Here is a 15,247-nt window from a genome sequence, read left to right as displayed (position 1 = left end):
TTTTATATAATTAATATTCTATCAGGTGGTCCTAACCATTAACAGGAGCCTGTTCAAAGAAACAAGGAAATATTCCAGTAGGCTAAGGAAGGTGTCATACAATGGATTATAACTGGTGTGAGATTTTTATTCAGTAAAGGTGAAGCTCTGCCCCCACTGGTGGCTCTGTACTGGCTCAGTATGTGCTCCACAGGGGAGGATGCTGCGTGAGCCCTCTGACAGTATGTCATTGAACATTCCGCTCCATTTCTGCAATGCTAAAAATAGGTGTCCTCATTTTAAAACACTGGGCTATTAGATTATTCCAGGGGTCTGGCATACTCAGGGTAATGGAAGGCACATATCCATAAATTATCAAAACAGTAAGTAGTGTTTGACCACACTGATTTTGCTTCTATTAAGAAGAGTTTCCTTGCTAGTAACGCTGGAGTACCAAGTCTATTCTGTAAATCAAGCTTCTGGCAGCGCCACAGTAAATTTAAAAACAAAAGGAAAAATGTTTGGTTTACATATTGAGGATGGAGAAGCATCTGACTGCTTCTTGGTGGTTTTGTTGTTTGGTTTGGTTTTTGTTTGGTTTGTGTTTTTTTTTTTAATTTTGCAGAATCATATATGCAAAATGCTTAAAGTATTTTACAGTAATTGTTTCTCTTTCCCAGCCTTGAAGAGAATCTCACACGTTTGCCATTGTAAATCATGTTAATGCCTGAAATGTTCCCAATAGCAAAACACATTCCAAGAGATTAATATAAGTTGGGGTTTTTTAGCGATCAGATATTGTTTGGTGGTAGAAGTAACCAATGAACCAATGCACTTACTTGTATGATAAGATAGCCTCTCCTTTTCTTTTTTTTTAATCTGTTTTAGTGTGAAGGTCTCTTATTTAGGGGGTGAAATAGCTAAATGTGGAAGTCAAGGTATAAAAATTAATGTGAATGCCTTCTAAGTTGCTAAGTACACAGATACTCTGTCTAGAGTAAGCATTTTACTCTATCTTGATAACCTTTAGATATAAACTGAATGTCTATAGGATGTGCAGTGCAATTACAAACTAAAAAATCAATAAATGATAAATATACTAAGAACCATGTTTATAAATACACTGCATGTTTCCAAAATAGTTAAAGCAACCACAACATTAATCATTTCAGATTTAATAAGAATTGATATTGATGTAGGAGGTTATTTTTGTGTTGTTGTGTTGAAGGGATGATCGTTTGTAGAGCATTGATTAAACATTGCAAGGCAAAACATCTATGGCTTGTCTCCACAATAAAACAGTCAATGTGTTGGGTTTTTTTCTAATTTTCAGTGATTCAATATAGCAGGGAAGATGAAATAGTCTAATAGTTACCAGATAATAATGACTATGAAGAATATTTCTGAATTTGAGCTGTAATTGTGAAGAAAATGAAGGGCTAGGAATTACTTGTGCTGATTAATTAGAATTTTTCCCCAGCATGCTAGCATCTATTTTTACAGAGGGGAGCTGGAAGGAAGATGTTGGAAACTGTGCCATGATTAGAGTTAGGAAAATGCCATTTTAACAAGCTATTTTAATCTGTATTTTAATTGTTATATATCGTGAGGTTTTTGTATTTATTTGCTTAATTACTTGTATCATTTTGATGAGTAATTGTTCTTTTATTGGCTTCTTCTGTTTGTTGAGAGAGATTGGAGTTTTTCCTTTGTTCTTTTTTTTGCATTTGTGAGGTTTTTGTCTTCTGCTTGGCTTGGAATCAAATGAGCAAACTTTCAAAACTTTCTGTTGTTGCTGAATTTTGGCTTGGCTAGAAAACTGAATTGGATGGTGTGCAAGGGCATAAGACCCATGAATGGAATCGAGAAAGCATTTGATTTTAAATTCCTTTAATAAGTCTTCTGAACTCCCACATGAAGTCATATGAGCATAGATGAATTCTTTTAATAGAACTTAGCTCAGTATCTTTAGATTTGTTGAGACCAAAATTAATGTACTCCATGGTGGCATATTTCACAAAGCTGTAAATGAAGTGTATATATAGCTTTGAGTGGTAGAGCCTGGTTCTCAACTAGGTCTGTAATTACAGAGAATAACAGAATGTTAGGGGTTAGAAGGGACCTTGAAAGATCATCTAGTCCAACCCCCCTGCCAAAGCAGGACCACCTAGAGCAGATCACACAGGAACGTGTCCAGGCAGGTTTTGAATATCTCCAGAGACTCCACAACCTCTCTGGGCAGCCTGTTCCAGTGCTCTGTCACCCTCACAGTGAAAAAGTTTTTCCTTATGTTAAAGTTGTTTAACATGCTTTGCTAAGAAAGAATGGAAAACACAGCAATATTTTACATTTTAATTCTAAATGAGACATTACTAGGTTTTTAATTATACTTTTTCATTGAAAAGCCCTATATTAAATGCAGAACTGAATTGTCTGTAGCTTTCAACTCAGAGCTATTGAATTTATTTTTTTTTTCTTTTGCTCAACTAGTCCTTATTGAGATATTGCAGATGAAGTTTACCACATTACTCAGTTTGGATAATTACCTTTTAAAAGCATTTTTGATTAACAAGGTGCTTGTTTGTATTTACGCTCAGTTACTGAGCATAACTTTTAAGTACCTGGTTTCTTGAATGGAGTTTACAAACCCAAATCAATTTCTTAATTTTCATGGGAAATGAAAGAAGGAAGTCATCTGGGGGCAGGGGGTGACAGTCAACTGTACAGCTGACTTATTTTGCTCTTGTAAAACATGGGGTAGAGGCAGTAATTTAACAACATATACAGAACACTCACTTAGAAGTAGGAGAAACAGATCTTTGCCTTGTTGCCCACGATCAAGATTTGTATTTCCTCCTGCTGAGTAGGTTGCGCACTCCCCTAGAGATGAGGGAAAGATCTGAAACTCCCCTTTGAGCAGTCTAGAACCCAGCAGTCAGCTTTGTAGGTACAGCGCCCTGTGAGACCTAGCGATTTAAATGTAGATCCCTGTGGGCTCAAGCCCCTAGGGTATTAGGGAGAGAGTGGAAGCTGTGGCACCCTTGCTGGGATTTTAGGTACTTGGGTAGTATGCAAGTGTCTTCTGAAGTATTTTTTTTCTGAATTAGGGCCTGAAATAAAACTTAATATTTTCACATGATCCACACTCTCTAACCTTTTTTGTTGTCCAATTGTCTTAAGCAATCTACAGCTATATCTGATGCATAATTAGGTAACCTGTAATTGTTAATTGCCTAGTATTTTGAAAGTGAAATATGTTTTAACCAAATACAAGTCAACAGACATAAAAAAAGTAATTTGGCTGTTCTGTAGAAAATGAATGAGAAGCAATACATGTCCAGATGTCTTTTTCTCTTAGTTTAGCTCAGTCGTGAGTTAGGTCTGTGAAATGATGGCTATGTACATTTTGTTTCAGGGGGAAGCTGGCTTAGTAGGTGCTCCTGGCACACCTGGTCTTACTGGTTCCAAGGTAAAAAAAAAAAAAAACAACCAAACAAAAAAAAAAAAAAAAAACCAAAACCCAAGTCTCATCTAATGTATTTTCACTCTCAATATCCTTTTTTGCCAGCTGTCTACATAAATTGTATTTGAATTACATATCCAGTTTCCGAGTTGTATAATATGACAGAAGAACTTTACTGTCAGCTTCTCTTTCAGAAGAGAAAGGGCCTGTGGTGCAGTGGCACAAACCTGCCTATCAGTATTATTTTACATTAAAAGCAGTTGCCTTAGTCTCAGAACTGTGCAGGTCTTTCCAGCCACAAGAGAGAAGATTCAAAAATTTCAAATTTGAGAATCTTGTGATCTGAGACAAATGAGATGATAAATGGCACTGCTTCTTCCACTCTTCCATTTCAATCTTTCGCTCCTTTCCAGAGGTGGAATATTGTAGGAAGGCCAGAACTTGCAAAAAGAGACATCTGTATTATAGACCTTGCTGGTAATATTTGTTAAAGTTGCCTGACTCTCTTCATGGTCAGATTTTGTTTTCTGTTGATTACAGCGGTGTTTAACCTTAAGTATTTGGAATCAAATCTTAATGTCACATTCATCTGTCCAGCTAATTCCTTTTAGAAAATTGTAGAAGAATTATTTCTGCGGCTTCCACAAATTAATGGACTACACAAAATCCCCCCATTATTTTGTTCATATTAAAATTTCGGGAAAGTATTCTGCAGCGTGACCTTGATGCAAAGGGCTGATTTGTGTATCTTAGGGCAGATACTTCCTGTAATGTAGCATAAAGGGAAGGAAGAAACTTATTTTCTGCAGAAGAGGTAGACAGCATTGAGTTCCACTACATGTTTACCACAATCTATATCAATTTATATGTTCAAAGCCAGGATCTCATTGACTTGTACTGCAGACATATTAAAAACACTGAAGATCAGATCATCAGTCCTGCAGTGAGTATCAAGACAAGTATTCAGTAATTGTCTCTGAAAAAGCTTATGTTAAATGTTTTGCCTAACTTAATATGAGAATTCTGCCCCAGAAAGGAGGAATAAAATCAGTCATAAATGTGTTATTTTGCAACTTTCACATTTCTATTTCTGCAACATTCAAATTCCTTGAAGTAACTTACCAGTGGCTAATATTGTAATATTTTTAATGTTGTCAAGTGGAAATTACATGAACTTCTTTTCTCTACACATTCTGTTGACTGTATTTCTTATTTTCTCTAATTAGAAATAATTTTTTAAAATTCAAATACATGCAAAATATCTGGACACTTAGACTGTATTTCTGAAAAAGGAAGGAATTAGTTAATCACCCCATACATTGGCACAGGCAAAGAACTGACTGGTTAAACAGCAGCAACACTGCTGAAAAGGACCTGGAGGTAGACATGAGGCTGAATTATGAGTTAACAGCGTTCTCCTATTATGAATCAGGTGAACCACATATTGGACTACGTTAGTAAAACTGCAGCTGGCAGATTGGGGGAAGGTTTTTCCCCTCCTTTGCTTGGTGGTGCTGCATGTGGTATACTATGTCATGTTTGAGATGTTTGTTTCTTCTTCAAGAGATGTGGAGAAACTAGAGAGGGTCTAGCAGGAAGCTAGTGTATGTTCAGAGGCCTAGAAAACAAGACCTTTGAGGAGAGTTTCAAGGAGCTAAGTTTGTTGAGCCTGGCAAAGAGGAGGCCAAGAAGTGATCAAGACTGTCCTGCAGGCCTAAGGAGCCCAGCTGGTTGATCTTCAAGGACAGCTTCCTAGAATCCCAAGAACAGTCCATGCTGATGTGCAGGGAGTTAAGCAAGTATGACAGAAGGCCAGCATGGATGAACAAGGAGCTCCTGACTAAGCTCAAACACAAAAAGAAAGTAAATAGTGGAAGGAGGGGTGAGCTACCCAGTAGGAATATAGAAACATTGCCAGAGCATGTGGCGATGAAGTTAGGAAACCAAAAAAACATCTGGGATTGAAACTAATGAGAGATTTGAAGGGCAGCATGAAGGGCTTCTGTTAAGTGCATCCATAGCAAAAACAATGCTGAAGAAAATGCTGACCGGCTTCTTAATGAGGTGGGGGACATGGAAAAGGCCAAGAGTACCTGATGCCTTTTTTGCCTTGGTTTTCACTAATAGACGCTGTCCTCAGGCCTCCCAGATTACTTAAGCCTCATAGGAGAGTGTGTGAGAATGAACCATTGACCACTGAAGGGGAAGAGAGTGTTAAGGAACACTTAACCTACTTGGACATTTGCAAGATACCAAACAGTATGCATCCACGGGTGCTGAGGGAACTTGCTGATGTCACTGCAACGCTGCCCTCTGTCATTAACAACAGATCATGATGACTAGGGGAAGTCTCTGATGATTGGAAGCAGGCAAACATCACATTCATCTTCAAGAAGGATCCAGGGAACTGCAGGCCCATCAGCCTCACCTCTGTCCCTGGCAGAATTTATACAGCAATTCCTGGAAGGCATTTCTAAACACATGAATGACTAGAAGGTGACTGGGAACAGCCAGTATGGATTTACTGAGGACAAATCATGCCTGACCAACCTGATTGCCTACTCTGATGACTGTCTATGTGGATTAGGAGAGAGCGGTGGATTTTGTATACCCTGACTTCAGCGAGGCTTTTGGACAGTCTCCAGTCATATCATTGTAGCAAAATCTGTAAGATACGGACTGGATAAATAGACAATAAGGTGGGTGGAAGATTGGATTGTTGGGCTCAAAGGTGGAATAACTGCTATGCAGTCCAGCTGCTACCTGGTGACTAGTTTCATCCCCATGGGGTGATACAGATGCCAGTATTATTTGGAGTCTTTACTAATAACCTGGATGATGGGATTCTCAGCAAGTTCATGGATGTCACCAAATGTGGGGAAGTAGTCAGTGCACTGGAAGGCAGGGCAAGAATGATATTCAGTGGGACCTCAACGTGCTGGAGAAATGAGCTAATGCAGAACTCATGAAGTTAAGCAGAGGCAAACATCAGGTCCTGCCTCTGAGAAGGAATAGCCTCATGCAACAGTACAGGCTGGGTGCCAAATTGCTGGAAAGTAGCTCTACAGAAAAGGGCTTAGGGGTCCTGCTGGGTGCCCTTGTGGTGGAGAAGGCCCACTACATCTTGGGCTGCCTTAGCAAGAGCATGGTCAGCAGATCAGGAAGAGTGATTGGCACTTCTGAGACTGAATCTGCAGTTCTGTGTCCGGTTTGGAGCTCCCCCGGAGAGGATAGAGAGGAGCTCATTGAGGCAAGCCCAGTGGAGGCCCACCAAGATGATCAGGGGCTTGAAACCCGTGATGTACAAGGGGAGGCTGAGGGAGCTGGGTTTGTTCAGCCTTAAGGTGATTTGGTAAGGGGGAGGGTTGTGTGCAGACTCATTGCTGTCTGTAAGTATTGGGAGGGTGTGGAGAGGCCAGAGCCAGACTCTTATCAGAGGTGTACAGTAAAAGGACAAGAGGCAATGGACACAAGCTACAACCACAGACATTTTGACTCTAGCTAAGAATAATTATTATATAATGAATTGGGAATTGAGTAAAGACAGGATACGCAGTGTCACAAATGGGAAAGCTAAATGAAGAAAACACTTCTACGAATTTGTCAAAAGTGAGTAAGTGTTAGCTGTGTTGTATGTCCACGAATTGGAAAAGAATGGGAATCATGGAACAACCCAGGTTAGAAAGGAACTTGAAAGACCATCTGGTCTAACCTTTTATGAGAAAGGGAAACTAGATGAGCAGAACAGAAGTTACATACATTCAGAAATTATTTCAATAATTAAGTACTCATTTTTAGGTGAGGACATGTGGAAGGTTATTTCACTAGATCCCATTTTGCATGCTTGGTCTTGAGCATACTTCTAAAATTGACCCCTAAGCTGTTGATAGCGTGAGCCACCCTAGCCAAAACAAACAAACGAAAAGCAGCCACTGTAGGTGGTTGATGAAAAGTCCAGAGCTATTTGATAGTCTATACACCTGCACATCTTCAAAGCTTTGAATTTAATTCCCAGATGTGTATTATGTGAAGCTATATCAGTTGAAAGATTTGACAAAATGCTGCTAGAAATGTTGCAAGTTGTAGCCTACTGTTCTAGATAACCTGAGTTAAACCTTAGACTTCTATATAAGGAAATGACACTCTCTGAAGGGCGAAAGAATGTTTAGATATTGCTCATTATAATTTTTTGAAAGTAGTTTAGAAAACTATATATACTTTACTTTGAAATTTTTCCATTTTTTTCATCTTCAGACCTGTAAAATCGTATGAATTGTACTGAGGCAGTGAGACTGAATTCTAGAGACAGGCAAAGACATGCAAACCATCTCCTGCTAGATGACTTTGGGGGAGAAAGAGGACGTTTGGGGTTTTTTTATTAGGTAGTTTTTGTGTTACAGGTATATAATTTTGGCTGTATGTTTGCTGTATGTCTCACAAAACGCACAAGTATATGTTAATAAAGGTCTAAAGCAGGTGTTATTCTTGTTATAATATAGCCAGGCTGCAGATTTTTTGACAAAGACATTAACATAGTAAGATTGTTCATTAAGGTCTTTTTCTGATCTGAAAGTTATCAAATTGGAGCTGGAGGAGCATTATAACAGGCCTTTATTGAAAGATCATCAAATAAAGAATTCAGTCTGTGGAAATAAGCAGAACTTGAATTAGTGTTTCAAAACTCATCCCTTCTGGTTTTTGGTTTTAGTTTGATTTTTTTTTTTTTTGATACTTGGGTAGTTGGATGTGGTTTTCAAAGTGAAAGAAATGAGTTTTCTTTCAGTCAGTTGTATCTGTATATTTTTCTCAATTGTTCTGTGTTTTGGAGGCCTTCAGAGATGACTAGTCATATTTAAAAATTACAGTGAAGGTATTAATAGGAATAAATGTATTAAAACAGGTTCTGCAGAAGAATAGCAGGATTGTAATGAGTGGGTTTAGCATCAATGAATAGTTCAGCATTTTTAAAGCCAAGAAGATCCCTCAGGGTGAATGGAAAAATGATTGACTACTGTTAATTGACAAAACTGTGGAAAGCAGTGCCATCTTTTTGTAGGTGTTTCACATCTTTTTGAATGAGAGACAATAAGTATCCAAATGACGACTTCTGTCATAATCTGTCTGACCCCATAATAAAAATTCAGTGCAATAAAACTATTTTAAAGGATGGAATTATTTGAAGAATGTTTATGTTTGAGTGTTTTATTTTCTTGTTTTGTGTTCCAGGGTGAACGTGGCTTGGCAGGTAGTAAAGGTGAAGAAGGTGAAAAGGTAAGGTGTTCCGTCCATGTTATATATTTTTCCAGTTTAACAGTTTGATACATGGCCAACCAGTAGAGCTTTGTTCTGAAAGTCTTCCTTAACTCTTTCATGAATAAAATTCTTATTTTTTTTGCTATGTAAATTATTCCTGAAATGCTTAAGAACAAGGAGGTTTTTATGTGTGTTAATCACTATCATCAACGCTTCTTTTAGAAAAAGGATTTTTTATAGGAAAGATTTAATAGTGAAGTCCAACAGAACCATAACCCACTGGACTCCAGTAGTGTTTACTGCTGTCTTATTTCTCTGGTAACTAGTAAATGTTTGTTTATACAGTATGAAATGTATGATGAGATGATGTGTAGGTATTTATAGTACTTAATTATTGCTGTTATACATTACAAATGTACTCTTATAGAAATGTATTGTATTAATTTTAATTACCAGATGTTCTACACACTTTTTTCCCTAAGAACATAATTTTACTGCAGTAGCAAAATTTAACATTTGCTGCAGCATAACTGATCACAATTTTTAAAAGGCTGATTTTAATTTATATACTTCCATCTACCTACGCAGTAGTTAACATGAGTTTTGTCCCCTGAATGCATGTGACTCAGAGCGAATTGACTTGACTGCCAGTGGCCAAGCTAAATGGGGGTGCATTTGTCTCCTCCTCAGACTGGAAGTTCAGCCCCTTTTCCTGATGGACAGGTGTGTTGCCCTAAGGACATTCTTCGTCTTCTGACAGCCATAAAACATTTCTGAGTGTAAATTCCAGGAGAAGCTTTTCCTTGTTCTTTACCAGTGGGTATCAGAAATTGAGCTCAAAGCAATTTTTCCTAATTGCAGATGCTTTGCAGCGGCCAGAATTAGTTCAAAAGCTTGTGCATTAAAATGGGAACTAAACTGGCCCTGTGGAAGTCTGCCTTGGCTGACAGAACGGCAGCATGGGTCACTCTAGACAATGCCACCTAATCTTGTGTGGCTTCAGACAAGTAGGTCTTCACAGGTCATCAAAGGCAAGTCTGTGTTGAAGGACAAGTACAAGGAAGAGCCTGTTTTTAGCTTGCCTAATAGAAATCACAATGGTGATAGTTCATTGTTGAAACTTCAGCTCCTAACCATGTTACTGGCTGGTTACTGCTGTTTCACTAGATTTGGCTGATCTGAATTACGCAACCTGAATTAAGAGTCTTTTCTTGGATCATAGATAGTTTCTCTGTTCTTCAGCTCACTCTCTGAAAAAGCTGCAGAAAAGCATTTCTGCTGAATTTATGTCTCATAAGAATGAAGAATGGCAGATGCTGCTATTCTGGCAATATTCAGACTGAAGAAAATGGAGAGTAGGTGTCAGCTTCTGAATGTAAAAATGTGCAATACATTTGTGAGTTAGGCTGCTTTGGACATGGGTATATTCACTCACCCACCATATCTCTTTCGAAGTGTCAGCCAAGTTTTCTAGTGTTCATATTTTAAAGAAAGCATGTTATGGATTAACAGAATTTAAGCAGATTTAAAATTGTGGAGGTTTTTTTAGGAGGAAGTATTCCAGTAACCAGGAAGGAAGAAGTATCAGAAGTAAAAACCAGTATCCATAGAAACTAATGTTTATAGTGTGAAGATTCAGCCTCTAAAAATAAGTACTTGTTAAGCTTGAGTGTTTCTAACTCCACCAACGGATCTTATTTCCTTAGTGGCATTGTTATTCATCAGTTCTGAAGGGCTTGTGGATTTTTTCTTTTTTTTTTTTTCTTTTTTCCTTTTCATTTTTTTCCTCATAATTGCTTTGCAGCTGTGCTGTGCTTTCCTCAAGTTTTATGAATAAATTGTGTTTGGACACAGGCACGTTGTTCCAGCTGTTGCTGCCACTCTCTTTGCTTGATTTTCCTTATTTTAAGACAAAGATAAAATGACCAAATCACTGGTAGTCACATTTTTCTTATATGGAAAGTGAGTCAGCACATTTAGACATTTTCTTTTTGTCTTGTAACTTCAGAAGTTGGTTAAAAGATCCCATTTAAAAGTATTTCCAGTGTAACTATTAGGAATGTATTCAGCTATCCTTCAAATAAAAGGAAACTTATGACTGGAAGTATCTTTACTTACTAGTGATTACTCAAAAATAATTTGGGACAATCTCATCAGAAGATACACATAGTGAGTTGTGAAGGAAGAGTGTGTTTTAAGATAATGGGAAGTAAGTCTCACCCTGGGCATTAGCAGTTATTCAATTTAGCCTTAATTCAAATAATGACTGAAGAACAACAATGCTGAGTTTCCAGTTACCGAACTCCAGTATTAAAAATGTATTGACACCTTTTCATTTTAATGTAGCATCTCAAAATAAAATAGTTCTACTGATTTGTGCATAACTAACACACTTAAAAAGCCTGGGACTTAAAATTAGTTTTTTCTAGTAAAATACCTCTGCCATATCTTGCATATTAATGAACAAAACAGTGTTTGCACACTCTGTTTCTCGTGTCACCTGGAGTGAGAAACAGTTTTGCCTGTCAGCTAGAGTGAGAGAGATCCCAGCCTAAACATGGGATATTTGCCATTGCAAGCTCTCTGCTGAAGTACATTAAAATGAACAATCCCATATTTTTGTTTTCATGACCATATAATTCCATAGGATTGAATACTTGAGGCCACCTCAGCCTTATACCTCCCAGTTCACCAAATGAAACTAATTGACTTTGGGTTTTATTGTACTACATTCTGCTTTAGAAGAGCAAGCTCTGGGGACATCAGGGAGACGCAGGCAACTGAGGTGAAAGTGAGTGATCATATGCAAATTAAAGGTACAGGAGGCATCTATAATTTAAACTATTGAGAGAGATTCTTTTAAGCTGTTTAAAGGTTTCCTTGCCACACTTGATTCTCCTTGAGGAATCCAGAAGTCTTGTTCTGCCTTCCTTCTTGTTTTGGTCTTGGTTGAACTTGGTTCTCTCTTACAGAAGCCAGTAGTGGTAAGGGAAACTACAGGCTATGTGCCGGCGTTATGCTGCAAGTTTTTCCTCCATGGGAAATGTACTCTCACTGTAAATTTGTTTTAATTCTCATTTGTATTCTATTTTATTTGTGTAACTTAGATAATAACATTGTCTTATATGAAGCCTCATCAGTGTCACAGAAACATTGGTCTATCCTTCTATAGCATGTCTGAGAAAGTATATGCTGAGAGCATTTTAATTGGTTTGCTGCCAGGAAGTCAGACTGTATCATGTGGATCCTTCCTTGTTCTAATACTGCTCAGAATTGTAATTATACAGTATGGGATAGAAAGTATGAGTATTACAGTTTATGATGGTAGGAAGTCAAGAGGAACTGGTAATAACTAGAAGCTTTAAAATCCAGAATTTCTTGGCAAATCCGATACGTAGCCTGGAAAAAACAGGATCCAATACAGAAGGAACAAGTGCAAGGAACTACCTGTAGGGAAGTCTAAATCTAAGCTGCAAAAAACGCAGTCACGTAGTATCTACTCAGAAATTAAAATTGAGGATTATTTGGAACAGAAGCTGAACAAAGGTAAATGAAGTCAGGCAGTTGCAAATGAAAGACTCTTACTAAGATGTTTTAAAGCGGAATATTGTCTGCAATGCTAATTAAATAGTCCTTTGTTATTTGATATTGGTAAGGCTTCAATGTAAAGGATTTCGAAAGGAGAATGCTGAGAATGACTGGTGCTCAGGAACACATAACCTTTGAGGCAGGACTGTGTGTAAGAAGATTGCTTAGTGTACAGTCAGCTGAAAAGAAATATGTAAACAGTCTTCAAATACATAGCACTGCTGTGGAAGCGAATGAAACATTTGCTGTGTCCACAGTGCAAGCAAAGCAACAGACTGAAAGTGCAGCAGGAAAGACGCTGTGAAAACATTAAGAAAGGGCTTTTAGTTTTAACACTGTTGTGTATTATGGAAGTAATTTCCTCTTCCAGTGGTCTGCACTTTTTGTCCTGGTTACAGAAGAGGGAATAAATTAAAGGAAGGCCTGCTTTAGGAAAATACAGGAGATCAGATCATCTTGAATGATTTCACCATTTTCTGTTAGTAGCATCAAAATTATGCGAAGTATCACACTGATTTCTAATTGGAGAAGCACAGAGAACAGCAAGACAGTTTCAACGTATAACTTCATTTGTTTTTAATGCCCACTTAATACTTCTCTGTGATAGGACAGTAAAGCTCTGTAACAGGTTGTCCAAAGTGGTTGTGCAGCCTCTTCTCCTTGAGGTTTTCAAGACCAGCGCTGAGCAACCAGTCATGACCCCATAGCTGAACCCTGCTTTGAGCAGGAAGTTGAACTAGAGACCTCCTGAGGTCACGTCCAGCCTCAATTATCCTATGATTTTATGAATAGTGAACATGAATGTGCTATTTTTCTGATTCAGCACATGTGTTCACATTATAGATCCACATAAAACAAGGAGAACAATAGAAAGTGACAATAGTTCGGTTGGAGTTTTTTGTTGTTTGGTTCTTTGTTGGTTTTGGGTTGGTTTGGTTATTTTTTTTTTAAATATTTGTGGAGGTGGGATGTGAATGTATGTTTCATTTACAGTACAGACTAATATTGTTCACCAGTATATATTATAGGCAGATTTTTTAAAGATGTGTATATACAGTCAGACACTCTTGTTTTAAAGCATCACATCTGGGGATGACCAGTGCCCTTGCTTAAATATCTATGACCCCTCGGCTGATGCCGTCATCTTCATAGAAGGTGTCATGGATCGCTTATTTGGGTAGCATTGTACATGGTTCTTTGGATGATGGGTGTGTATGCATTCTCTGGGATGTTTTTAGCTTAGGTTTGCTGAAACCCTATGAAACAGTTTATTTTCTACTACAAATAATTGCAAAATAAATTGTTCAAGATAGATGAAACCTAAAGGTGTCTTCAAAATGTGTTAAGTATCAAAAAAAAAAAAAAAAAAGGAGACTCTTAAAATTTGTTAGTATGGAAATTGCCATGCAGCTGTTGGGTTGTCTGATCATAGCTCCATTCATCTGAGCTGGGGCAATTCCCATAGTTGAAGTTCTGTCCCTGCATCTTCTAAATGTGGTTTTATTTACAAGGTGAATCCTCTTGTTTCGTTTTTACAGCCTTCTATGTATTGCTGTTTTCTTCTTCCCTTTTTTTTCTTTTAAAACTGCTTTATTCCAGTGTCCCAACGTAAAGCAATTACTTTCTGAAAAATAAAATCAGTGTCTGCCTTTGACAATTCAGAATATGAAGAGGAGCCAGGCACTGAAATCAATGACACATAAAAGAAAACCTTCCTTTATGATCAGCTTGTAGACAGAGTTTCTGAGTGTTCTTACAATGAGAGATCTCTAATCTGGGTTTTGATACGTCTGGGAAATACTATAAATACAAAATGGTAAAAAAGGAATAAAATATAGAATAGGTGGATACAGAGGATTACATGCAGAGAATTGTTGTATAATGCACCAACGAGAATTTGAGCCTTACAGAAATTGCAGTGCGGTGAAGTTACACGTGTTCCTGCTTCAAGCACGTCACAAGCCTCCAAGTTGGAACAAAGAGCACAGAATCCCCAAAATAACAGGTTTTAAAGCCAGGGGAAACCCTGATAATAAAAAGGTCCACAAAATGGGCCTCCATTCTACCAAAAAAAGTTAGAAGCAACAGGTTTTCTTTAAACATATGCTTAAAGCTATGCCACAAAATTTGGTGCATCATTTAATGCCTGTCAGTTTACTCTAAATGGAGAAACACAAAATCCACTAAATAAAAACAAAGGGCAGAATCTTAGCCCAAGCACCAGTTTGTTTGAATTGCTTAAATGCAGCCGTTGGGAGGAGATTAATTATTTGGTTATACACTGTAATTAGCAATTTAAAAAAAAATAATTTCAGAAATCTCAATACCTAATTATAAATGTTTTGTCTGTCTCTTAGGTAATCCTTGTCTCTTCAGCAGTCATCTACTACACTGTAATTTGTAGCTTCTTAACTTGCTGAGGCAAGATGTCTAAGTGCTTCAGTTCAGACACGTGGGCACATAGAATGTTTTGAGATTGGCAGCTGTTATGAGCTTAACCAAGAAATCGGCTCTAAGTCAAGTGTGAGACCTTGAAACCTACAGAGGTTGAAATCTTATTTATTATTATTCATTTTGATACTTGAAGTATGTGCATCACTTGGGAGCTGGAACTGGCTCAAAGCCTGTTAGTTGATCAGATAAATAACGTGTAATATAAGTTTTTCCTTTGTTAAATCTGTAGTTCATTCTGTTTTATCTCCTGTCTCTTGCTTCCTTTGGTTATTCCAGCTAGTACTGTTCACCGAGGTTCACATTTTTCTGTCATCTTGTCTGCTTTCTTGGTTAGAATATGTATTTGCCATAGTATACTTCGTGGGTACGGTTCTTTCTGCAATTGAGCTAGAACACTGAGAATTCATTTTCATGGGACACATGGAACCTGAACACCATATAAATTTCATTGCAATTTGACAGCATTTTTCTTTGGAATACTGGTGACAGAAAAGCCAACACATTTACATG

At 37.7% G+C, this 15,247-nt stretch overlaps 1 protein-coding gene across 1 annotated transcript in view; it reads left to right on the top strand.

Annotated features, from left to right (window-relative positions):
• COL19A1 (collagen type XIX alpha 1 chain) overlaps nucleotides 1-15,247 on the top strand; it is a 198,961-nt gene that overhangs the window by 65,396 nt on the left and 118,318 nt on the right. Inside the window, exons 10-11 of the mRNA XM_086461493.1 lie at nucleotides 3,395-3,448; nucleotides 8,669-8,713. Coding sequence (XP_086317619.1) covers nucleotides 3,395-3,448; nucleotides 8,669-8,713 — 99 coding nt within the window. The remainder of the gene's footprint in view (nucleotides 1-3,394; nucleotides 3,449-8,668; nucleotides 8,714-15,247) is intronic.

The sequence above is a fragment of the Leptosomus discolor genome, chromosome 2 (assembly GCF_034619465.1).
Source record: "Leptosomus discolor isolate bLepDis1 chromosome 2, bLepDis1.hap2, whole genome shotgun sequence".
In the NCBI taxonomy this organism is placed as follows: Eukaryota; Metazoa; Chordata; class Aves; order Leptosomiformes; family Leptosomidae; genus Leptosomus; species Leptosomus discolor.
The sequence above is the reverse complement of the archived record's forward strand: the minus strand, read 5'-3'. Positions and strand labels throughout refer to the sequence as shown.